Source organism: Arvicola amphibius, chromosome 6 (assembly GCF_903992535.2).
Source record: "Arvicola amphibius chromosome 6, mArvAmp1.2, whole genome shotgun sequence".
In the NCBI taxonomy this organism is placed as follows: Eukaryota; Metazoa; Chordata; class Mammalia; order Rodentia; family Cricetidae; genus Arvicola; species Arvicola amphibius.
Genome location: NC_052052.2, coordinates 113,509,146 through 113,535,076, shown reverse-complemented (window position 1 = coordinate 113,535,076; position 25,931 = coordinate 113,509,146). Strand labels below are relative to the sequence as shown.

Here is a 25,931-nt window from a genome sequence, read left to right as displayed (position 1 = left end):
TGAGTACTTTATAACCTACTAGCAGAAATTAGGTTGATTATACATTCAGCAAAAAAAAAAAAAAAATCCCCTTTCTCCTTAGTTTCTAATGCTGTTTGTTTTAGTAGACAAAGATTCAGTATGCGAAACCAAACCAAATCAAACTACCTAATAGATCTTCTTTTTACTTATTTTGTACTATGAATGAGTCTTAGTTATGAATTTGTTTTTTATTTATTTCTCCAGATGTCTTTTAAAAAATAAAGCTAAATTTACAATTTTAAAAGTTTGCATGATTTTTTTTTTGTTTTATTGAAATGGAATTTCTTTTTTTTTTCTTCTTTTTTCTTTTTTTGGTTTTTCGAGACAGGGTTTCTCTGCAGCTTTTTGAGAGCCTGTCCTGGAACTAGCTCTTGTAGACCAGGCTGGCCTCGAACTCACAGAGATCCGCCTGCCTCTGCCTCCCGAGTGCTGGGATTAAAGGCGTGCGCCACCACCGCCTGGCTGAAATGGAATTTCTTTATGCTTATTCTGCCCTCCACTTGTTAGAGGGTATCCATAAAAATTAAAATCCGCATGATCTATAAAGGCTGACTTCCACAGCGCTTTGGGACCCTTATTAATACATAGTACAGCTGAGCTCCATGCATATTTACACTGTTCCCACATTTGAGGACGATGAGGCTACTAAGATGGAAGGACCAGGTAATAGGCAGGAAGCCAGCTGCAGCCCTGCCTCCTGTGGGCTTAAAAAAAGTGCCCAAAACTGTGGAAAAGGAGACTAAAATGAATAATACATCGCCTTAATTACTACTTAATTGTTATTTATTTTTAAAAAGTAACATTTGAGGTATGTAGTAAGTACAGAAGAGGAGGGTGAGTTTTCAGAAATCTCAGGCTGGTCAGTGGTGAAGTGCATACCTTTCACAGGTGAGGACCTAGGTCCAGTTCCCTTCACTGGGAAACAAATCTCAAAGAATAAAAAATTAGTATGTAAAACCCATAGCTGAGCTGTTTGTAGCAGAACATTGAAATTAGGAAATAAGATACTGTTATTTTTATTGAAATTTAAAGCATATAAGCTTGATCACTTAAAGTTTCTCAGACAGTTACTTCTTTTTCTGCTATGGAGTGTTTCTTGAGCAGCTTAGGACACCTACCAAGAACCCCAGGAGGCTCATGAGTGCTGCTGCCAGGCTGGGTGACCTACTGTTACAGGAGGAAGGGGAACAATATCTGTAGTGATGGCACATGTGTCTGCTGGCTACTTAAGAGCTGCGTGTGTGTATTTGCACATGTGTGAAACTAGCAAAAGATGCAGGGGTGGTCACTGGGACAGCACACGTCTCCTCATTGTGGATCGTTGATAAGAATTTACTTTCCTCTTCTCTTCATCACCAATATAACTTTGTATGGTGACCAAGCCATATTTTTTCATTTAAGTTCTGTAATTCTTATGTATAGATAAATATTTTTAACCTGTCAAATAGCAATGGATCTGTAAGTCTTATCTGAAGATGAAGTAGAGGACTGTCTAGGAGTTGCCCAACCTAGTGCCTTTGCTTCTTGGTCGATGCCAGTTCCTTGATGTCCCCTTGCCTGAGGTTTGCTAGGAAGTGTCATTGGTAGGGTTGCTGTGTGGGCTGGGACTCCTCTCTGCACTCTTAGAATGTCAGGACTTCTCACCCTTCCCATACATTTTGAATCAATCTGTTCTGCTTCATTCTGTGTCAGAATAGGTATCGTTTAAACTTTTAAAATACCTTAAGTTGCCCAAGCCCATAGGTGAGTTCTTGTCCAGACCTTGGTCTCTTTCTGTGCTGACTGGTGAGCAGTCCCATTGTTAACGTGAAGTAAAAGCCAATTTTAGTCAGGTCTTAAGTGTTAGGATCTTTGAGGTTACTGGCTTATGACCCAGTATATCCTTGAGTATCTTGTCCAACTCTATGTAATGGTGTGGTTCTGCCTGTTTTTTTTTTTATTTTTATTATTTTAATCTATAAGTTCCATGGCTATCTTTTTGTTGTTGTTCTCCTCTGGGATTTTTACTAAGGAAACTGGGTTATTTGTTCTGCAGTTTCCATATTCTGGCTGTGCTGATTATATCACTGCAGTCTAGTAACTCAGGTGTGGCCCCAGTCCCCTGAATTTAATGGGACTGGGATAGTTGGATTAAAGACTGGTTAGACGGTGTAGGTGGTGCTGTGCTCTACTGTAGGAAGCACAAGTTAACTGTTTCTTCTTTTGTGGCATTTGTAGCCATTCATCTTAGAGCTTAGAAGTTGGGAAGGTGTGAACAGTGATAATAGTCCATTTATCGTTGTATTTCTTCCAGCTAGAGCGCTTTCCTCAGTATACACTTCTCTGCGCCTGCCATGCGGCTGCTATATGGTAGTTCACAGCAGAAAAAGGATGTTTCACCTTACTGCTTTTAAAGATGACATTCCGCCCCCCTCCCCAAGACAGGTTTCTCTGTGTAGCTCTAGCTATCCTGGAACTCCCTCTACAGACCAGGCTGGCCTCAGACTCATAGAGATCCACCTGCTTCAGCCTTGGGTGCTGGGCTTAAAGATGTGCAGCGCTGCTCTACTAAAGATAGCACTCTTTCTTTCTTTCTTTCTTTCTTTCTTTCTTTCTTTCCTTCTTTCTTTCTTTCTTCCTCCTCCTCCTCCTCCTCCTCCTCCTCCTCCTCCTCCTCCTCCTCCTCCTCCTTCTTTTTTGTAAAGATTTATAAGTCAACAAAGTCTGGTATACCAGGTTGGGGCAGGACCAAGCCCCTCCCCTCTGTATCAAGGCTGAGCAAGTATCCCACCATAGGGAATGGGCTCCAAAAAGCCATTTCATGCACCCAGGATAAGTCCTGGTCCTACTGCCAGCCCCCTCCCCCCAACAGATGAAGCCACATAGCTGTCACACACATTCAGAGGGCTAGTTTGGCCCCATGCAGGATCTCCAGCTGTCAATCCAGAGTCCATGAGCTCCCACTAGCTCTGGTCAGCTTTCTTTGTGGTTTTCCCAGTCATGTTCTTAACCCTCACCCTTGCTCATATGTTCCCTCCTCCCTTTCTTCAACTAAGCTCCAGGAGCTCAGCCTGGTGCTTAGCTGTGGATCATTGCATCTGCTTCCATCAGTTACTGGATATAGGTTCTATGATGACAATTAGGGTAGTCACTAATCTGATTATAGGGGAATTAGAAAAAAAAAACATCCTGAGTGAGGTAACCTAGATCCAGAAAGACAAACATATTATGTACTCACTCATAAGTGGATATTAGATGTAAAGCAAAGGATAACCAGACTACAATCCACAACTCCAGAGAAGCTAGGTAAAAAGGAAGACCCTAAGAGAGACATACATGGAGGGCCCAAGGAAAGGGAAATAAGTAAGATTTTCTGGGTAAACTGGGAAGGGGAGGAGAATGGAGGGGATAGGTGATGGGAACAAGGGGACCTGAGATGGCCGAGTTGGGGGAGGGACGGGGGAACAATGAAAGAGATATCTTGATAGAGGGAGCCATTATGGAGTTAGGGAAAAACGAGGTGCTAGGGAAAACCCCAAGAATCCACAAGGATGACCCCAGCTAAGACTCCTAGCAATAGCTGAGAGGGTGTCTGACCTGGCCTACAGTGCACATTATCCCCCTTCTCTGTGAGTGTGTGAGGCCCTCTGGTTGTCTCTGCTCATCCGTCCTGGGCATTGGACTGAGAAACTATTGGTTTAAATCATGACTTTTTAAAAAAGTTTTATTTATCTTTATGGATGTGAGTTTTTGCCTGTGATATGTTTGTACACCGTGGGCGTACTGGTATCTGTGGAGGCCAGACGAGGGCCCAGATCCCCTAGAGTTAAACTGGCCTATGGATGTTGATACACGATTCATGTAGTCCACAAGAGCTATTAACCACTGAGCCATCCCTCCAGTCCTTTGCCTGTACATCCTGTTGGGTAGTCCCCCATAGCTGGTAATGCCAAATGTGGGTCGAACTCTAGGAAGGTTGTTCTCACGTGCTTAGAAGAAGGACAGTATCTTCCTAAGAAATAGAAAAACATGCCCTCAAGGTGCAGCTACAAGTAAACTATGACCTGTCAACAAAACCATTTTTATATTTGTAGGAACTAATGTTTAATTATCATAAAATTCATTTGAATCATTATTTTATTATAAATAAGACTAAAGAGTTTAGATTATCTGTGAAGATGGCTGGACAAACATCTCTCTTCTACGGTATCCGTAAGTGTATGGAACAGTAGGTTTGTATGCATTTACCTCTTCTGTGCAGTTTGGATAGATAGGTTTATGACAAATCTTGAGAACATTTGGCCTCAAATATTTATGTTCAACAAGTATTTTGAAAATATTTATGTGTTTAATATGATGTGCATTAGAGTTAAATCGAGACATAAAGGACAGAGTCTTGTGAACAGAAGTAGTCACGGAAGTGACACTTAGACTCTGACTCTGAGCTGCAGCAGCTCCTGACTCACTGTTCCTGCATCTTTTAAGTGTTCTGGCATCATAAACTGCAGGATAACAGTGCACAGGTCACCTCCTTTTTCTCCTTAACCCAGTTAGGGTCCTCACATCTGCTTCGGATAGTTTAAACACAGTATTAGACGGTATTAGAAGATAGTTTAAACACGTGCTGATGAGGTCAGTGTAGATTATACTTGTCTTTATTGGCATTTCTGGCTAGGCAGGATGCTTAAAGTAGGAGCATTTACTTTCCACTGTCTTCTAGAGAGGCAGTTGAAGAAGTCACTGGCCAGGCTTCTTCCTTGCCTTTGTTCTCTTGGCTCTGCATTTCTAGGGTTATTTGTCTTGATGGAGCTTGTTCTACTGAATTCAGAATTATCACGTTTTGCTTACTTTAGGGTCAAATCCCAGGTAGAAAGTGAGGCCTCTGACCTCTTGGAACATGTTTGGCATTGACATTTCTGAGTCCTTCTGGATTTCTTGTCACTACAGACATACCTAGACCTGAACTGTAAGTCCTCCTTGTGCCTAGGCTTCCTGTGAAGGTACAAGTAGATGCACATTGCTTATTTACTAAGATTCTGTGACACCCACTTTCTAGGAATTATGTGAAATTTAGCCATGTGTCTCTTTGTGAGATTTTATTTCCTCAGATTATCAGAGAGGAAGAGAATGAGCATTGCCTAAATAAACTCTTTAGAAATATGTGAGCTTCAGAAGCTGACATCTACCCTCACTGTTCTGCTCACGGGGTCTCAGGAGTCCTGACGATGTCACTTCCACATTCTCATCTCAGTTCCCACTGACTCCTTTTATGTTCGGAGAGATTTGTGGACACACTTTGTCACTGTTATAACTATGATTTGACTTCTCATTGGGCAGATTATAGGAGTGATTCTAGGTGCTGGGGTCCACAGTTGCTTCTTCCAGAGGGCAGATTTTAGGGCACTCATTATGCCTTAGAAGCTTGTGTGTTTGCATAAATTTGACATTTCTTTGCACTTCTAAGAATAAAAGACAAGGCCCATGAGAGCATAGTTACCCACTGAGGAAGAAAACAGTAGTACCGTGGACAGAGAAGGGTGTGGACAGAAGGTTGCTTGCTTGCGTAGGCTAGAGGGCAGTGAGGCACAACCCTGCAGACTTTGTTTGAAAGAGAGTTGCAGAGAGAGTTTGGAAGGCCTTGAAGAAGCAGAGAAAGCATAGATTGTCTGTATCATGGGAAACATCTGTAGGATTTGAAGGGAAGTGGCAGGAAGGTGTTTATTGCCTGCACTGAGGTGTTTAACCAGTAGCTAGAGAAGAATAGCAGGAATTTTTAACTACAGACAGGGTTAAGATAGAGCGCATGCATTTCTGCCTTCCAAGCTAGATTAAATGGTTCCGTGTCTTGAGCATCTGTTTTTTTGTGTGCTATTCTGGAGTTGCTTTGTATCTTCCTGCCTGTGTTGTCGTCATCCTGCCCTGTCTCTGCCTCTTGTTGTTATTGGGTTAGTGCCATCTTTTCTGAGGTGACACTATCAATGTGTCTTATTCTTGCCACCCTTTCTCACATGGGTAGCATCTTACTCAGTGACTCCACTGCCACCTCTGCATGGCTCCTCCCACCCCCGACCTCCTGCTGCCTTACTCCCACTGCCCTCTGAAAACACTGGGCTCTCTGTAGGCCTGGCTGCCTCACCCTGCCTGCGATGGCACTTCAGGCTTCCTGTTCTGTTCTCCCTCCTCAGCCCCATCTTATCGGCCACTTGTCTGATTTTCATATATGATTGTATTCGCTGAATCCTCTTGATTCCAGTTGTATATAAACCTCAAAGCCTTCTCAGTTAGACCCATCATGTCTCTCTGTGCAGCCTCTTCCCACTGGTGTTTCACCCAGACTGCCCTCAGGCGCGAGGACACCATAGGTTCTGCATTTGTATTTTCCACCCGTTCATGAACAAAGATGTCACATACATTCTTTTAGGACCCACTTCATGCAGTTTTGAAGATGATGATTTTGGTATAGTCAACCCTAATCCTTCTTGCTATTTTCATACTAACATGATTAAATTCTTTTTATCATTTGCTGAAGTTTCTTAGAAACTTTAAAAAAATATTTGCTGACTGTGGTTATTTTGAGAATAGACTGCTCATGCTGGCTGGTGGTGGCACACACCTTTAATCCCAGCACTCGGGAGGCAGAGGCAGCTGGTCTACAGAGCAAGTTCTAGGACAGGCTCCAAAGTTACGCAGAGAAACCTGTTCTCAAAAACAAAACAAAACAGAACAAAACAAAGAAACAAAACACCAATAGATTAATAGATTACATTGTTTGTGCTTACTGATGTGCCTGGGAACCACAGCAGTGGGGACTGTAGTAAGAACGAGGCTGAAGCTCAGTGGTAGAGTTCTTGCCTAGAGTGCATGAGGCTGTGTTCTGTCTCTCTCCAGCACTGCACATACACACGCATGTCCACTCAGAATACTAATAGCTGTTTAGCTGCATAACTGAGAAAGCAATTTCAAGGTGGGCTGTAGTAATGGAGAACATGGAGGCACCATTTGGTGGCATTTAATTTCCACAGCTCTGGGTTTGCTGTCCCTCCCCCTCTCTCCTCCTGCTAATTGCTGATGAGTAGAGTGAAGTCAGGAGAGTGGAGGCCACCGTGTGACGCTGCACCAGCTGTTGGAGACAGCGCAGAGTTCTGAGTGGGCTCTGCTTACCCTCCCTGCTGGTGTCCACTGCACTGGCGTGTGGATGGTCTTGTTCTAGGTATTATTCCTCATGAATTACATGTTCGCTGACATGTTTTTAGCTTTTAGTGCTGTCATCTGTTCATGTTTTTATCAGCATGGCTTCAAACTCGCAGGAACCCAAATGCTTCTACCTTCCAAGTGCTAGAACTACAGGTGTGTCCACTGTACCAAGTGCTAGAATTACAGTGTACCACTGTACCAATTTGCCCCATTTAGATTTTTATTAGTGTAACTGGATCCAATCTTTACCCTGACATTTTGTGCTTTTGAATTTTTATTTAAGAATTTCTTTTTTTTCACTAAGAATGATGACTCAAGGCTGTAAACACCATACTCAAGAGACTGAGTGAGGCAGAAGGATTGCCTTGAGTTTGAGGTCAGCCTCGGCCACAAACAAACAAGCAAAACAAAAGCAACAACAAAAAGCCAAGTTAATAAGTAAATAAATAAATAATTTCATTTTTCTGTTTTAAGACAGGTTTATTTTTAATCATGAGTATATGCATGGATTTGTGCAGAAGTGCAGATGTCTGCAGAGGACATCAGATCCCTTGAAACGAGTTGTTAGCCACTAGTGTGGCTGCTGGGATTTGAACCAGGTTCTCTGGAAGATTATGACATGCTCCTAACCATTAAGTCATTTTTCCAGCCATCTACAAGAATATTCTCTGCCCTTTGTTTGATGCGCCAACAGCTCTATGTCTTACAGCTCTGTCTTTAGTCCCTGTATTTTCTGTGGCCATTTAGGATCTATCTGGTTTTATTTTGCTGTATAGTAAGTCTCTCTTCTTTAGTATCTAGACACAACTCTAAAAAACTCTTGTAAAAAGAACTGCAAAACCCCACGACCTGTGGCCACCCATATTGTGGAATGGTTTATTAGCAGTCAGCCTTGTCTACTGCTGTGCCATCTTTATAGGGGCTCTCGTCTTGGCCTAATCCTGTACCCAGAGCTAATGACTAATGCACAATACACTCAACGGTCTTCAGTGACATTTGCTAAACACTGACGGTGTATGGACTCTTTTTACTCCGTGATTTGTCTTTAGCAACTGAAAACCCTAGATCTTTAATGAACCATACACATTCTCCTATCTGCCCTGCTGTCTAGTTTTGTTTTGTCGAGAAAGTCATTCCTTTCCTTCTGGAAATCAGCACCCTTTGTAACCAGTATCTTAGTAAGAGACCAGGGAATTTTCATAGCTAGGGAGCATCCTCGGTCCTTCTCACCGTGACAGAACAACTCGTGCTTTCCATGTTGGCGGTCTCTTGGTTGTTCTAGGTTGAACTCACTGGAGTAGCTTTAGTATGAAGATGCAAATTGAAGATGATCTTTGGTCTCAAGCCTCAAAGTGGGACTCAACAGGTTTGCATTTCAGACTTGAAGAATCTGATGCTCAGCTGGTCAACTTTATGCAGAGATTCCCCAGACCTAAATCACTTGTAGCTACCAGTATTTCTGATAAAGAATGTTTAAATTGTATATTCCTTTTTATGGTTAACTTTTTATGGTTAGTGTGGTTTGAGATCAATTTGCTAAAGATATTGGTAGTTCATTCTATCAGTCTTTACTGGTAGATTGGAAGATATCTACATTTAGCATATGATAGTGAAGACAGAAGTATTTCCTGAAAGGAAAGAAAATTTTAAAAGATGTCACTTACACAGTATAATAGTTCTGCACCCCAGTGACTTTTCACCTGAAGCCCAGGAACACATACAACCTGGTCCAGGGATGCTTACCTTTCAGTTGAGAACTCCTTAATGATTTACCTTGGGAATGGGAGCTGGGAAGGGACACAGAATAGGGGAAATGCAAGTAAAAGTTATGATATACAAAAAATGAATTGTGACCATAGTCTTGATAAATGTCAATAAAGTTAAAGCATTACTAGTTAAAAAATAAAACTAACACAACATAGAAAAGAAAACCAGACTAGAGCAACTGGAACACCACATAGAAAAGGAAACCAGACTAGAGCAACTGGAACACCAGCCAAATCTAGGAGTAACAGCAGAGCTGTGCAGAGAGCAGTCACGTGTTCATACAACAGGTTGTTAGACTGTCATCCAGTGTAACAGATAATTCTGAGGAAAGGAAGCAGATCACAGAGAATGTGTGTACTGTGATTTCATTCCAGAAGCATTCAAAACCAGGAGCATTGAACATGCTCGTAAGGAATGTTGTGAAGAGGAGACAGGCTTTGGTATGGCCCAGGGCTAGAAATGTGGTCTAGCATGTACCAGACTCTGGCTTGACACTCTCTCTCTCTCTCTCTCTCTCTCTCTCTCTCTCTCTCTCTCTCTCTCTCTCTCTCTCTCTCTCTGTCTGTCTCTCTCTCTGTCTCTCTCTCTCTCGTGTCCACGCTCACATGCACACATGTGCATACAGTTAAAACAGCACTTTAAAAAGAAGTAAATGGGAAGTAAGAGTGTGTTTGGGAGCTAAGTGATGAAGCAGGCAGTCAGAGTACGCAAGTTCATGTGTCTGTCCCTCCTGTCCTTGTCGTCTTGTCTGTCTGTTCCAGGCCTGTTCAGGAAGAGTGTGCCCTGCACTCTGACCATTTAGTATTACTCACCATCTATAGTTCGTTCTCTCTTTTCCGCTGAAGACAAATTGCAGACTGCAGACAATGTCTCAGCTGCATGGGAATTATGTTTTATTTAATGCTTCACTTTTGAACATTCCTGCCTCTGTGGAAAGTACACTCCACTAAGAATTGCAAATGGAACTGTAGTAAATGAGATCAAGAGGAATTTATAGATAATTTAAATGGAAGGCCTAAATATTTTGCTTCTTTCTTTTACCAGTAGCCTGGATAAGGTATATGAATTTTCTGTGATTACTTTTTATAAATGAGATTAAAATTAAAATTGTCAAACTATATGTGATTTTAAAAGATTATATAATGAAAAATTATACTTCTTTTGTGTATGTGCATGAAGCATTATGTGTCCACATGCCATGTGAAGGCCAGGTGAAGGTCAAGGGACAACTTGGGGGAGTTGACTCCAGGCCTCCTTGATAACCTGACCCCTGTGCCCTCTGGGCCTGGGGAGGCCCTGAGCTGAGGTCTGGTCCAGATTCTCCAGCATACACTTGGAATAAGTATTGCATGGTCACCAGAATGGTGACTGTTCTCAACACCTTAGACCCTGTAACCAGTGTGGTGTGAGGGCATGGAGCCATGACTTAGAGCTGTGGTGGGCATGAAGCCTGGCTGCACTTTTCTAGCAGCCGTTCTCCCCTGGGAGAAGCCACTGTTCTCATCTCTGTGCTCAGCTCTCAGAACTTCATTTCAGTGTGGTGCAGTCTGAGATCGAGTCATCGCTGGCTTCAAAGGGAAATGATAAGTCTCTGAAATGGTTCATACAATCCCTCACGTTTCTAAAAGTGATAAGTGCTTTCTGTTAGAATTAACTGTAGTTTCTCTTTCCTGTGGGGATGGAGGGTCTTCGACATGCAGAAACGGGCTCAGGGGAGATGAAACTCTTAAGAATTTTGCAGCATGTTTGAGTGCATCACAAAAGTTACAAAGCAGGATCCTGAGACTGCAGACAGCGGGAGGAGGAGGACAGGAGTGGAGGTGAACAGAAAAGACGAGGACAGGCACTGAAAGCGTCCAGAGAAAATTCTAAGTAGTTAGAAATTTCTGCACTAGCAACCTTTATACTGAGTCACACTGCAGTAGAAGATGAGAAGGTCTCTGGTACTGTCCCTCAAAGGAACTCTAAAGGCCCAGTGCTTTACGAGTCAGCTCCAGTGTGACAGCACCTCCCTGTGTGGCACCTGGCCTCACAGCTTCTGAAGGCAGGTTAACTCCAACATCTCAAGCTGACAGTACTCGGGCTGTGACATCACTCCTCTGCATAGGAATGGTGCTGTTCTGGCCCAGTTCTTGTCATTTCCTTTACTTTTTGAGAGACGTGGGAATCAGTCCTTGAGTTAGTTTTTTTACAGAAGTGTATCAAGGAATAATAAGATGCAACAATGTTCTTCTTAATGCCCTGGGATGAGGAAAGGGAAATCCTTCAAGAAATGGACTCTGTCTGACATCAGACAGCCTCTTTGCCAGTAGCCGTCTTCGAGCATCTTGTGGAGTAGTGGCTAGTTTAACAATTCTCTGAAAAAAACAAAAATGTCACAAGGCAGTGGTGGCACATGCTTTTAATTCCAACACTTGGGAGGCAGAGGCAGGCAGATTTCTGTGAGTTTGAGGCCAGCCTGGTCTACAGAGTGAGTTTCAGGATAGCCAGGACTACAGAAATCCTGTCTCAAAAACCAAAATAAAACACAAACAAACAAACAAAACCCCACAAAAATAAGGCATTATTGCTACCTACAATGTATATTCTACAGACTCCTAACCGAAACAGCCCAGGCAGATGGATTTAGTGAAGACAGAGCTGACTAGGAGAGCCATTGCTCAGTGTCAACCATACACATTAGCCAAAATTTACACAGTGTGTAAAGTCACGCCCACTTCTAATGTCAGCGCCATACTTCCTGATTTCCAGCATGAGGACACAAGTGGAGAATTCCATGTTATCCCATGAGCTGCCTCTTTTGAACATAGGCACACTAACTGCAAATAGTAGTGCACACATTACCTTCAGATCACATATGTGTGAAAGGAAAGTTTCCTGTTCAAGCTGGGTTCCATCCCCAAGGACTCTCATGTATGTGCAAATATTTCACAGTCTGAAAAAATTACAAATCTGAGCTATTTCTTATCCTAAGCATTTTGTAAAGGGCGGTCAGCATGTGTGTGCTGGGATTCTTAGGACTATGGAGGACACGCTAGAGCTTTAGAATGTGCATTTTAACATAGGTTATTGTGGGTCCCCCCATGTTGAAATGGCTTTTTTTGTGTAAATTTGTCCATCAGTAGTGTCACTTGTAGCTTTTTTCTATGCTTAGAGGGTATTCTCACACCAGTTGTAAGAAAGTCTCCCGTGTTTCCCTTTGAATGCTTGTGGGTTTGTTTTTGACATTTAAACTTGGTCTGTTTAGGGTTTCCTTATGGGCACAACTGGACACAGAACCTTGTTCCCCAGCCCCATCCCAGCAGTCAGGTGTCCCAGGGCAATGCAGTGACAGCTGACCTTTCTGCCAGTGATCTGAGTGCTCCATCGCATAGCCTGTATTCCCCAATGCCATCTTTGGGTGTCAAAATTGTCCTGATTCAGTCTCCTGTTTCTGGTGGTCCTTGCTTAGCTCATCTCCCTGATGATGTACCTCAGTGGTACTTCAGGTACCTATCATTCAGCTACTCTTTAACTCTCACTGTCTGGGACTTGGGTTTAGATTAGTGCTAGAGTATGGGCTTGGTGTGCACAAAGTACTTAGTCTCTCTTTAATACCTGATCCAATTAACTAATGAAAAACAATCACCTGATTTCGGTATATAAATCTTTCTATTTTAATATCTCCATTGGTTTCCCCAAAGAATTTATGAAAGTATTTAAAAATAGTTTGTCTGAATTTTTAGGTTTCTAATTATGCGGTTTGCAAATACGTTGTTGGATTTTTGTGCCCTTTCCGCTGTATTGCTTACTGGCTTTCAGTGTCTTGGAGAGGAGCAGCCGCAGGAGATATCTTAGAATAGCCCGGTCACATTACAGAAGTACCTACTCATTTTTGTGTACTTATGGGGCTGAGCATTGAACTTCATCAAGTACCTTTCAACCTGGATTACATTTTAAAATTGTGCATCTGTATCTATGTCTGTATGTAGGTATGTGGACAAGAGCACAGGGCCCATGCAGGCCAGAAAAGCCTTGGATCCCCTGGACATAGCTGCAGGTGGTTGTGAGCCACCATGTGGGGGCTCTGAGCTGAGCTCTAAACCATTGTGCCCTTGCCAGCCCCCTGAATTACATTTTTAATGACTTGTTTTGCTTTTAGTCTATTAATAAATTTTATGTTTATAGTTCTTAATATTAAATTTTCACTGAAAATTTAGTAATTTTTTTTGCTTTTGATATTTGAATTATATACATGTATTAACATTCACAAACAGATTTTAATATTAGACTGTATATGTAAATATCTTTTGTTAAAATTGTGCATGAGCTTTCCTTTGGTATACTAGCTTTTATTCTTACTGATGTTTTGTAAGGTTTTTTCTTAATCATTATATGTTTTGTACCCTTCTCTATCTTTATTATTATGTGTTAGAAGAGAATGTGGTCCTCCACTGAAGTATGGCAAAGTTAACTTCTGACCATGTCCCCTGTTGACGTTTTTTTCTAGGAAGCTTTCTGCCAATCTTTTATTTATATCTTTGGAAACTGGAATTTTTAATTGACCAATAACCAAATTGTGATCACATATATTTTTTTTTAGAAAACTACAGCATCTATATTTTGTGAAGACATGAAAAAAGTAGCAGTTTGGGACTATGGCAGTTTCCCTTGTGTGCGTGTCTGTGTCCTCTAGCTAGGTTTGATTTGCATGGCTCTTTGGTGTGGATTCAGTTAGTCAGTGATGAGTCTGTGTTTTTTTCCAAGAAACAACTTCTAAGTTAATACTACAGGCGGTTTCTCTGACTTAATGGCCTTAGCCTTGTCTTTCTTGGATCTTTGTGATGTTCCAGGTTCATCGTCTGTTTCAGTTGTATGACCAACAAAGTCTGTATCACTTTTGAAACCTACCTAGGTCATCTTTGTGACCACTTCATGGTCGGTCAGTCCTGTGTACCCATTGCTGGTATTTAGTTGAGGTTCCAGACTCAAATCCATGGCTCTAGATCCATGTTCTGTTTCCCATAGATATTTTCCATGTGTGAACTCAGAGAAGTGAATGAATGTCTCCAGCACTCCATTTACGTCTCACAGCTGTCTCTGTCTTGATAGTTTCTTATGTCTTTTTTCAGTGCAGGAGCTCTGAGTTCCAAATCCTGTAAACTGATACCCCATCCTGCCATGTTTGTTTTTAAATTGTTTTTTAATTGTCATTTAATGTTTATTCTGTATGAATATTCTACATTTAGTTTGTGTTGTTGTTGTTGTTGTTTTGAGACAGGGTTTCTCTGTGTAACAGTCCTGGCTGTCCTGGAACTAGCTCTGTAGACCAGGCTGACCTCAAACTCATTGAGATCTGCCTGCCTATGCCTCCCAAGTGCTGAGATTAAAGGCGTGCACCACCACCACCACCCAGCAATTAATTTTTAAAGTATTTTTATTCTTTAAGAATTTCATATATTGTATTTTGATCCTATTTGCCCATCCTCCATCTCTGTTCATTTTCAGTCTTTCTGCAATGCTGTTTTTCACTTTGTCACATTTGATGTGCTTTCCATTTTTATTGATTCTTTTGTTTCTGTGTTTCATTATATATGGTGTTTTGTGTGATAATTAAGAAACTTAATTATAAATTAAATAATCTCTAAGGTAGCTTTTAAAAGCTTTTGATTGAGAATGTGGTAGAATTAGTATGCTTGGACTTCATCTTCTTCCCTGACACATTTGTTAATTACAGCATCTCCATTGTCGGAGTCGATGTTCTGTTCTGCTCTCTAATCATAATCTCCATGTTTCTTTCTGTCTTAGTCCTTCAGTTAATTATACGACAGCAAAAGGAAATCTGTAAAAGCGAGCTGTTTCCTAAACAGAAAGTCACCATCTTCCCCATGGTGAAAACACAGGGCTCGGTGTAACCCCTTTCACTGGGCCCGTCTGGGCTTTCTCCAGAAAAAGGACAGAAATTCATCTTTTGACTCAAGAAGGTCCTTAAATGCTGTGTTTTCTTTTTGTTTTGTTTGTTTGTTTTTCATTTCCAGAATCATGATAAAATTTATGTCCTGTTTTATTTCCTCTTATTTTATTTTACTTATTTATTAAGATATATTATTGTCTTTTCTTAGATGGGATGTTCATGGGAAGAGTCTGATTTTTTTGTTGTCGTCTCACTCTGTACCCTCGTCTCACCTCAAACTTGCTCTGGAGGCTTGTAGTCCACCCTGTCCTGAGCTCAGACTCCTGATGCCTCCTGAGCGCTGGGATTGCAGGCTCTGTTCTTATCTAGATTGGCAAAGGGCTCTTTGAAAATCACTAGTTTATATGGAAACAAAATGCTGATGTTTTCCATTTTTTTTTCTTTTTTTAATGAATAAAAACAGAATATGTAGCATTTTGCTTGAAATAAAACCAATAATAAATGATGTACAGATGGACATATATACATAGTGACATAGTGGAGTAAGTAGCTGGTTGGCATAGACAGAACTATTATTGTCTGAGCTTCAGGACAGTTTGTAATGCTTCACTTATTTTTTTAAAATACCATAAATATGTAAACCAGTTAGCACTAGTGTGTACATTTCCTTTCTGATGATGGCATGTGTCCATGTTCTCTGTCTAGCAACCGTTCACATAATCCAGCATACTCACTAGCACCATTTCCTGAGCTTTGAGTTCAAGTACTTTTTAAAAGTATTGAAAGTATTCTGAAGCCCTCGATAGAGGATTATGAGAGTCTGTCTTTAGAGTCTGCAGAGGAAAGGAAGAGGTGCAAAAATTAAATTGCTTGGTTGACTCGTGTGCTCAGTGATTTGTATTTGTTAGTTGGGACTATTTTGGACCACTGTTTTTCTAAACAGTTTTTCTTAAACTAGCACCATATGCTCCTTAGCAAGCCTGTCTGAAAGGACCCGTGTATTGTTAGGCTGCCCCATCTTGGGTGATGCTGGTTTGATCTTTTCCTTTAGTTTCTTTACTTTATAATTGTGTTTGATATAAAAAATGTTTTGTCTTTAAAAAATATTTAAAATGTGGCCTAATCCAGAAAATGCTAATGGCTAAAAACAAACTGTTAAAATGTTGCAGTCTATAAAGATCCTGTCATAGATACTTGGGGCGATGTACCTTAGAGCTAATGACTTGTGTTTCTAACAATCTGTGAAGAGCTTGGAAATAAAACCTTTGCTTAATTTATCATTTTCCATGAAAAAATAGCATCATAGAGTTAAGAGCTTAAACACTTGTTTCCTACCCCCTTCTTTCCCTCCTTCCGTCCCTCCCCCTCCCCTCCTTCTCCCCATTCTTCCCGACTACTCTTCCTTTGTTCCTTCCATAAGTATAAGTCATAATAATAGAGGAACAAATGGCTCTCCCTTTTCTTGTTTTTACTCCTTTCTAGTTGGCATTACTGAGAATTTTCTAACTTTATGTTTCCTCTGTGTTCAGGTATATGTCCCGAGTCCACGGTATGCATCCCAAAGAGACCACCCGTCAGCTGAGCTTAGCTGTGAAGGATGGTCTTATTGTCGAAACTCTAACAGTGGGCTGCAAAGGCTCAAAAGCTGGTATTGAGCAAGAAGGCTATTGGTTACCAGGAGATGAGATTGTAAGTCTATTTTACTTGATAAATTCAGAAATTTGGACTTTTGGTTTTCTTTGAATATTAATATAACGTATAGAAATTCATTGTCAGAAATTTAACAGGTCTTAACATTTGTATTAATATAAGGCTCTATATTGATAGCTTCCTTGTGATTCCTTAGAAGAAAACTAACTTTCACAAAAATCTTGCCATTCTGTCTGTTACCTTGCATCTAAAAAATAAAACTAAATGTGCATATAAGTCATGGCACTTGTGGTGCTTTCTTCAGCTAGTATTAATTTTAAAAAGTGTTTCAGTGCAGGACAGTGTTTATACTGTCTAGACAGATGGAAAGGGACACATTGCCTATTTAGGAAAGCTCACTTGAATGGCATCAAATCCCGAGCCAGGCTTACAGTAGAGTTTTCATGCACATACAAAGATCACAGATGCTAGCGTGACTGGTCATGTGACTACTGGCAGGCTGCAGATGGGCCCTGAGCATAAGTCAGTCAGGAGAGATAGAAAGTTACTTCTTCCTGTACCTCTGTTTAGCGCCAGTTGTGACTTTCCTTAGGGGAGATGCTTTACACGATTGTGTCCTTTCAGAACATGGTTTGATGCAGATAAGCACATAGAAAAGGATTTTCTTCTTGCACAAATAAAGATGATTTTATTTGTGGTATTTCTGTTTCACCATCGTATCTTTTAATATTTTAACCAACTAATTGGAAATGCCTTCTTTATTATAATAAACATCTTTTAAGATAATAGGTTTCAAATGTATGTTTTGGGGGATTTAGTAATTTAATTTTCTAAAATCTAAAATTTTGAAAGTCTCATAAAATCTTAAAAAATGGTTCATTGTGGGAAAATTTCCTGAAAGCTTTTGCTTTGTTTCATTTTTTGTTTTGGTGACAGGCAAGCCACGGCACCACCGCCAAGTGTCTCGATAGTCCTAAATGTAGGAAGTCGTTCAGCTCTAACCGCTTTGTCAGTCTTTTTTTTATATATATATGTCAGAGCCTCAAAAACATTGGGAAAATCATTACTTGTATCAGTGTAATTTAGTTTGTACCCTGGGAATATTCCTGAAGAGCTGTGACTGCTGCCCGCAGAGCAGTTTCCTCTCAAGTCCCTGCAGCAGCTGGAACTTGGTTGTTGCAGTAGCCAAGATGGGAGTGAGCCAGGGTAGAGCACAGGTAGGAACTGAAAGCCCAGTATAACTCAGGGCAGTCCAGACAAGATGGGCTAGCCTGCCCCGAGCACTTGGACACTTAGAGATTCAGAAGACTTGCAGAGCATTGTGAGGTGGGAGTGTAAGGATAACTAAGGACTTGTGGGCCATGTGTACATCATTCTTAGAGTCGAGGGTTTGCTTGCTCCTTTAAGAATTGTGAGTTTTTAAATATACTTTGTTCTTCCTCAGACTGAAATCTCTTTAATTCATCAAGCAGTTATTGTGCAGTAGGTTTTATATTTCTTTTTATTTTACATGTTTCTTTGCACATGTTTATAGTCTTTCCCTTTTTACTAAATGATATCTTAAAGTACATTAAACAGCAATTATACAGGTTTAATGCTAATTAGTTCTTATTCACAATAGTTTTATACCAAATAAGCATATGTAATATAACTGAGTATATCAAACTTAGGCTTAGGTTATAAAATTTATAACTGTAAAGACTCAAGGGTAAAGTAGTATATGGAATGTCATAATGTCCTTGCCTAGATGTCTGGAATTGTCTAAACTTCGTTGATTCAGCCCTCTGCTGTAATGTGGGCATATTAATATTTATTTTATTTAATCAAAGATTGTCTCTTCTATTACTATGAAGATACACCATAACCAAGACAATTCTTATAAAAGAAACTATTTAATTTGGGGCTTGTTTATAGTTTCAGAGTGTTAATCCATTATTATTAGGGCAGGGAGCATGGTGGCAGGCAGACAGACAAGGGGCTCAGAGCTTACATCCTGACCTACAGGTAGGCAGGCAGACAGAGACACTGGGACTGGTGGAGGCTTTTGAAACCTCAAAGCCCACCCCATTGACACACCTAGAACCAGACCAGACTTTCCTATCTTTTCTGAACAGTTTACTGACTGGGAACCAAGCATGCAAATATATGGGCCTGTGGTAGCCTTTCTCATTCAAACCACCACAAGGATTAAATAAGAATATGGCCAAGAAGCAGCCTACACAAATATACTTAAAGTAAGTGTAAATAAACCAGTAAATAAGTATGCTTATTAATGATCTCTTGTGCAGAAAGGCAATAGAGTTAATAATAATGTGTGTATTTAAAACAGCTAAAAGAATGGACTTTAAATGGATAAGTTAATTAGCCTTGTTTGGTGAGTGGAGATATATATATATATATATATATATATATATATATATACTCTATCTTATAATTATAATATATTATCTCCCACTCTACCTTATAAAGTTATAGTTATTACTTATAAATTAAGACTTTAAAATGATTAAAATAAGTGTCTGAGGACAGTATAGTAAAAGCAGTAGTTTTTTTGTTGTTGGTTTTTTGGGTTTTGTGGGGTTTTTGTTGTTTTTTTTTGTTTTTGTTTTTTGAAAATAGGGTTTCTCTGTAGCTTTGGAGCTTGTCCTAGAACTAGGTCTTGTAGACCAGGCTGGCCTCGAACTCACAGAGATCTGCCTGCGTCTACCTTCCGAGTTGGGATTAATGGTGTGCGCCATCCCCGCCTGGCAAAAGCATCAGTTTTTAACTAGCCATATAAGTAGTCTTTAATTTAGACTATTTACTTTGTAACCGGTATTCTCCAACATAAATTCTGTGAAGAGCTTGCCCTTGAAAAAGTAGATCTTGTTGAAGGTGTAAAATAATGAAGTTGACTAATGAAATGAGTATCTCACCACTTGACTTGCAGTCAATGTCCTCATGCCCTTATGACACCACAAGCTCATATGATTAACCATGTCACCTGTGGCACAGTTCTTTAGAGATTCTGCACTGTCCAGGCTTTGTGTATTTTTATTAACTCTGTCATCTGCAGGAGGCAGGTCTAAGCTGTGAACTGACAAGCTAGTAAGTGCCCTCCACACAGAAGCACCCTGTTTGTATGTTATTTAAAGGTTCTTTCATGAATAAAAAGAGTATACCTCAAGAATATTTGATGGAAGGGCCACCTTTTCTAATTTGCATGAAGTTGTGGGTCAGGGCTCTGCACACCAGCGTTTGAGACTTTCTAGTTTCACCGCTTTGTGATTTCAAATGCTTTGGTGCCCTCCAAACTTGAGTTTTAGAGTGTAGTACATTTGTTGAACCCTTCTTTCAGAGTTAGGATAGGCTTTAGAAAGAGGCTTCTGTTATAAAGGAATAGATGATAGTGTTCTTCCTACTCCTCTGGATAGAGGAGCTGAGCTGGATAGAGGAGTTGGAAAACAGGATTAATTCTTGAGTCACTTTATGTAGCAGAGGTTGAATCATGCTTCTCTTCACTCCCATCAGTGTGTGGAGAAATAGAAGCCAATGAGTACACTTTTCCTTTCTCCCACATAGCAATGGGAAAAGGAACTTAAAAGTCAGTTTGTTGATATTACATTGTTAATGCACTCCTACTACCTTTCTTCTCTAATACTTAATTTTAGAACTTGAAACAATCAAAGCAGATGCATCCCTGGACCATTATTTTTATTAAGTACAGCAATCATGTCCTAAAAGCTCACTGGCCTGTATGAGACTATTGTCTGTCTTTGAAGAAGCCAGGATATTATAGTACAAAGGCAGAGGCCTCTGTATTACTAAAATTCCTCCTTCTAGCCAAGGAATAGTCTCAGACATTTTTCAATAATGATCTCATACACAATTTGCAGCCTCTGTATAAGTGCCAATTCTGTTGGAGAAACTATAGTAAAATTGTTCAGTGTCTAAACATCTTCATGGTGATTCTCATATGTGTATATAAGATTATGAAACAAAACAGCAACATTCATAAGACCACTCCTGTTTCTAAATGACCTGTTTACACAGTAGTCAATAAATAAGTATACACAACAAACTGTTTTCTAAATGACACACACACAGTATTTGAAAAATGCGGAATCTTTGTGGTCATCTGAAAATTCATAGACTGGTAATAAGTAGCATTAACTGACAAGGTCCAGGTAGTTCCCATAAGCATGGTTTCCTGCGCTTTTGGAGTTCTGTTAGTGAGAAGACATGGAGCGCCATCTTGTTATTTGAACAGTTAATACTTTGTTTTGTTGATGCCTTTTCCTTTTGAGTTGTTAAAAGTAGCAGAGTGCTTTTTGGCATTCTATGCAAGACCAGCTCAGTATTGCAAAATAATTATTGAATGCATACATACACGTGTATGCACACACATGCTTGAATATATACTTGCCATACATGCATGCACACATTCATAAACTGTTTCATCATCTGCTTACTCTAAAGTACACATGATGGGAGGCCATATTTAATCCATATTTCTAATATCTCATCATCTTTATTCTTAAATATTGAGAACTATATTTCTTAGGCAGAGTTTTACCACTTCCTAGAGGACTGAAGTTTAGGATTTACTAGTTATCTTTGTCATCAATATAAATTAATGTCTTACAAATTAGCCTTTTGGTTTATAAAGTGCCCATCAAGGGTAGGAAGGAAGGTGTTTCAAAAATACTTATTGTAACATAGGAAGCAGGTAACCTTGAGTTTTAGATCATTTGCAGATAAAATATAAACAATATGTATCTTGAAACAAGGCTATTATTATGAACTGTTGGTGATTTCCAACTTAATTGACAGTTCCCAGGACAAGGCTGCACTTTTATTTGTAAGTGATTTTGATCTGATAATAAAGAATTTGGTTGCTAGTGTTGGCTTAAAAAATCTTTCAGAAAAATGATACTATTTGTAAAACTACTTTCTCCTTTTATAGACCCGCTGAATTTGGATTCGGGACCTCATTTCTTTCATAGTTCATGTCAGTATAGGAGTAGGGTTTCTGCTGAGAGCCCCAGATTGCAGTTTTGTGTAGAATCCTTCTGTATTCTTGTTTTGCTGCGGGTGAGTCCTGACTAATTACAGATGTGACTAGACTCTTCACTCTACGCATTTTGAAGTGAACCATTCCTGATATCAGGACTTGAGGCTCCTCTGGGGTTGAGAGCATCATTCTCAATAAAATGGGGCATTCTACATTTTTCTCTCTGTATTTTTCACTTCTCATTGTTTTAGGCTTTTTTGTATTTTTTTAAGAGCCTAAGTAATGGAAATACGTATTTTGTAATTTTCTAAAGATATGAGCATATTATGTTCACAGTGAATAGGCTGAAATACCAAACCCAAGTGGGGCGAGCTCGACACCTTGAGGGAGGGCTGTCATCTGTTTCCAAATCAAGTGCCAGCTTGTAGGAAGTATATTGGTTTATATTTACCTTGAAATTTAACTAGGCTCACACCTCTTAGGTAAAACATTGGATTAGAATTGATGGCCTTGTTCCTCACAGACCTTACTGCTTGAAGCCACAGCAAGAGGGTCTTCCTTGCTTCATTCTTGAGGAAACAAAAGGCTGCTTCTGAATACAAGCTAACCTGGACATTCCAGTACATTGCATACATGTAGCATATGAATTTAAGAATTACTTTTTAAAAGCAATTTAGATTTTTACCCTTTTTGTTATAGTTATATTTGTCATTAGATCATTCATTATTTCTTTTTGGGGTTTTGCGACAGAGTTTCTTTGTAGCCTTGGCTGTCTTAGAACTCACTCTGTAGACCAGGCTGGCCTCGAACTTACAGAGATCCACCTGTCTCTGCTTCCTTAGTGCTGGGTTAAAGGTGTGCACGACCACTGCCTGACTAGTTCGTTGTTTTAAATACCTTAAACACAAACTTCAATGTACCTTTGATGCTGTTGCTGTTTAAAAATTGAAATGTTTTATCTTCATGTCATTTATGTATGTGTATTATATATATATGTATATGTGTGTATATATACATATATTTGAATATTCATTCCCAACCTTGGTTACAAAAAGAAGTAAATAACCCTTTGTTTTTAACTAGTAAATGAGTGCTGACGATTCAATTACACTAGAGTCCTCTGTGATTTTTAAACTGACTTACTGAGAAGTGGCTCTGTCAAGAGCCTCTATTTGCTCAGTATTTTGGGGGTTCTATCCTTCTCATGATGTGTTGGTGTATTGTGTGCATGAGTTCCTGCTGTTTGGCTCTTTCTCTGAATTCTGTTCCACTAGGCAATACTGTAATTTATTTTCAATATTTAAAGTCACTAAAATTTGTAACCATCATATCCTCCCATGTAAATGATTAACTGAATTTGTTAACCGAATTAAATTAAACCTAGAATTGTAGAGAACTCACTTTACAGTGCATTTGCATTAAAGCACACTGTCATACACATGTAATGTAGAAAACGTGTAATTAGCAGTGTAATGTAGAAAACATAGGGAGTTAAAACTGCCTTTTGATTATTGAAGAACCTTGATCAGAATTTGGAATATATTTCCCAACAGTTCTTCAGATGTCTCCTTTGGTACATGGCCAAATATCTTTCTGGCTTCCTTTTTATCCCTTCATTGGAGCTAATTATATTTCCTGTTCTACGTTGCTCAGAGAAATGTGAAAATCAGATATGATAATGAATTCTAAGTACTAGGAGAGAAATGCTCTCATGTTATTCATTTGTGTCTTAGTTCTGTTTTGTGCAATACATAGATAATAACACCAGCTAACATCTCCTGAGTGCTTAGGCTGTGCAGACCTCCTCTGTGCACTAAGTACCTATGAACTCATTCGGTTCTTACTAAGACACAGGAAACTATTCATTTTACAGATAGAAAATGACACGGAGAAAAGCTAAGCATTCTGCCCAAGATTATAGAGACATGAGTGTCAGGGCCAGGCTTTGTACCAGTCTGACTCCAGCGTGTCAACCAAACAGTGCACCCGACTGCTGCTAGATGGGGAGGTTTCGCTCCTAGGCTCTGAGGGCAGCCTGTATAAACTTCATGCTGTGGTGAGCTGAGTTTACCACTCTTACTTTCATTATTCTGATTTTTCAAAACATTCAGTATAATCCTGTTTCAGAGCAATGAGATATGCATTTGTGGTATTGTATAGATACGTGTGGCACAGACTTTATTTGCTGAAAGATATTTTCCTGATGAGAGTGTACATCTCATGGCACGAGTTCCCTAAGAGACTTCTCGTTGTCTGTCCTTGACCTTCTACAGTCAATGACAACCCTTAGATTTGCATGCTACTATCTTTTCTTTAATGATGAGCTCATTAATAGACTTTTCTGTTAGCATTATTTGCCAAGTGGTATGAGTTGTGCTTCTAGTAATGAACCATGTGCGAAATCCCTTTAGCCCTCTGTATTACCTGATATGAGCAAAATTATGATAGAGAAACCAAGATTATTTTGTTTTTATTTTGAAAGGCCGACAGTGTGCAGCCTTTCTCCAGGACAGCAGCCCCAGACAAGGTGAACTAATTTTGCACTGTTATTTTACCTTAATTCTACCATTTTTTTTTGTAATAGAGTTTTATATTTAGGTTAGCTAAGTTAACTCTTGCTAGGGTTGTGTGTGAAAACTCTGAGACCTTTGCACTGCTTCAGCTTTGAACTTTGTCAGTTTGAACCTTTAAAGACTTTCTTGTCCTAACGTGGGATCTCACACTTTTGGCTGCTAACTAGACTGTATTCAGAGCAGCTGATGACTTCTTGTGGCATCCAGTGCAAATGTAAACTTGGCTTATTGGCATATGTGACAGATGTGTGTCAGCCTCACTATTTAAATGATGTCAGGTTGGCCATGGTCCACGACTTGTTCACACCTCTGAAAAATTGTAATAGATTTTGAATCAGTGACTTTTGCATGTTTCCTGTGTTATGAATAGCTCTTGTCATGATTAAAATAACAAGAAGCATTGTCTTCTTTAACCCTTATGATGATGGAGTCAGTGATATACATAAGGAAAACATACCCAAGCCAGTAATGAAGGCACACACCTGTGATTCTAGCACTTGAGAGGCAGATCTCTGTGGGTTCCAGGCCAGCCTGGGCTACATAGTGAGTTCCAGGCCTGCTAGTAAGATGTCTTAAAACAAAAAACAAGTAGTTCAAAAAATTAATAATATCTAGTAAATTAATTTTAAAAGTTTCTGTACTTTGCTTCATTTAACTTATGGTTAACATTCCTGCAATTATTTTTTTAAAGTGCAGAGTTAAGTACCCCAACAAGGACAGATTCATTCCAGTGTCTGTTTCATAAGTAGGTAAAAGTGTGCATTGGAAAGAGGAAGGGGATGGAGTGGAAAAGCTGGAACTGTGTTCTTCCTGCCCTTTTAACCATCCCAGCAATCACTATCTGACCCATCAATGAAGAAGAATTAAAATAAAAAATTAAATCATGAAGGATGGTAGTTTCTATTAATTAGCCAATATATATAAATCATTAATGTCCTTTAAAGTATTTCCAAACAGCCATGAGGATAAAATATTTTGTATTAAGCTTAGAAAAAGTTCTTTAGTTAAAAATAGACTAGAATTCTGAAGCTTATTTATAGTAAAATTTTTGAAATTTAGAAAATGAAATAGCTAATATATAATGTATATGAACATATAAAGTGAATCTGAAATGAGATTCACTTTAATTTTAATTCAGCTAAGTTCCCATACATGTCTTTGGTGTATTCTCAGTCAAACTTGGTAGTGTAGATGTTTTTCTGGGTTTTATGTGAATGAGTACTTCCTGACTGCAGTCCACATGGATTGCTCCATCAGCTGAGTTTGCAGGGAAATGCACAGCTGCAATGAGGACCTGAAATGCTCCTACTTTACATTATTGTTCGGTCAGTGAAGACCATCAATTTCTTAATGAAACGTAAATCCAGAAAGTTTAGATTTCTACAGAATTGACTACTCTGCCTTTGCCGTGGCTCAGGAGGTGCGTTGGAGGACATAACATTGTGAATATTAGTGACTATGCTTTAGTGAGTGGACGGTGTCATTCGAATGTGGTTGATGTGGTCACTTCTTATTGAGTGCTACTTTAAGCCCCATTTGCTGGGATAATATTAGCAGCTGAGAAAATGAGGAAGCCACTCAACTTTGGAAAGAGTGCAGACATACATAAAAACAATTAATAGCTGAACCCAAATATGGGCTGTCAGGATCCCCACCGGAAGTAGTCTTGGTGTTGTTATAGTTTTCCTATTGTTCATGTGGCTTCCACATCTCTAAAACAGGTTGAGTGAACCTTTACTCTGAAGTATATTTTAGAAAAAGTGAAGGGTAACATTTATAAAGAATGAGTTCTAAGCTAAAAGCAAATGAGTCTTCCTGTCTATACTTCACCCGCTTGCCTTGGCTGTACAGAGACCTCACT

The 25,931-nt window shown here is 39.6% G+C and overlaps 1 protein-coding gene across 12 annotated transcripts in view; it reads left to right on the top strand.

The window, feature by feature from the left end:
* The window catches only part of Zmynd11 (zinc finger MYND-type containing 11), an 88,381-nt gene that overhangs the window by 36,511 nt on the left and 25,939 nt on the right, over window positions 1–25,931 (top strand). For 11 of the 12 annotated variants that reach the window (XM_038332280.1, XM_038332279.1, XM_038332281.1 and 8 more), the window contains one exon: window positions 16,384–16,543. In XM_038332280.1, the coding sequence (XP_038188208.1) occupies window positions 16,384–16,543 (160 nt within the window). Of the gene's footprint in view, window positions 1–16,383; window positions 16,544–25,931 lie in introns of those variants that run through there. The other variant, XM_038332290.1, reaches the window with a different exon arrangement.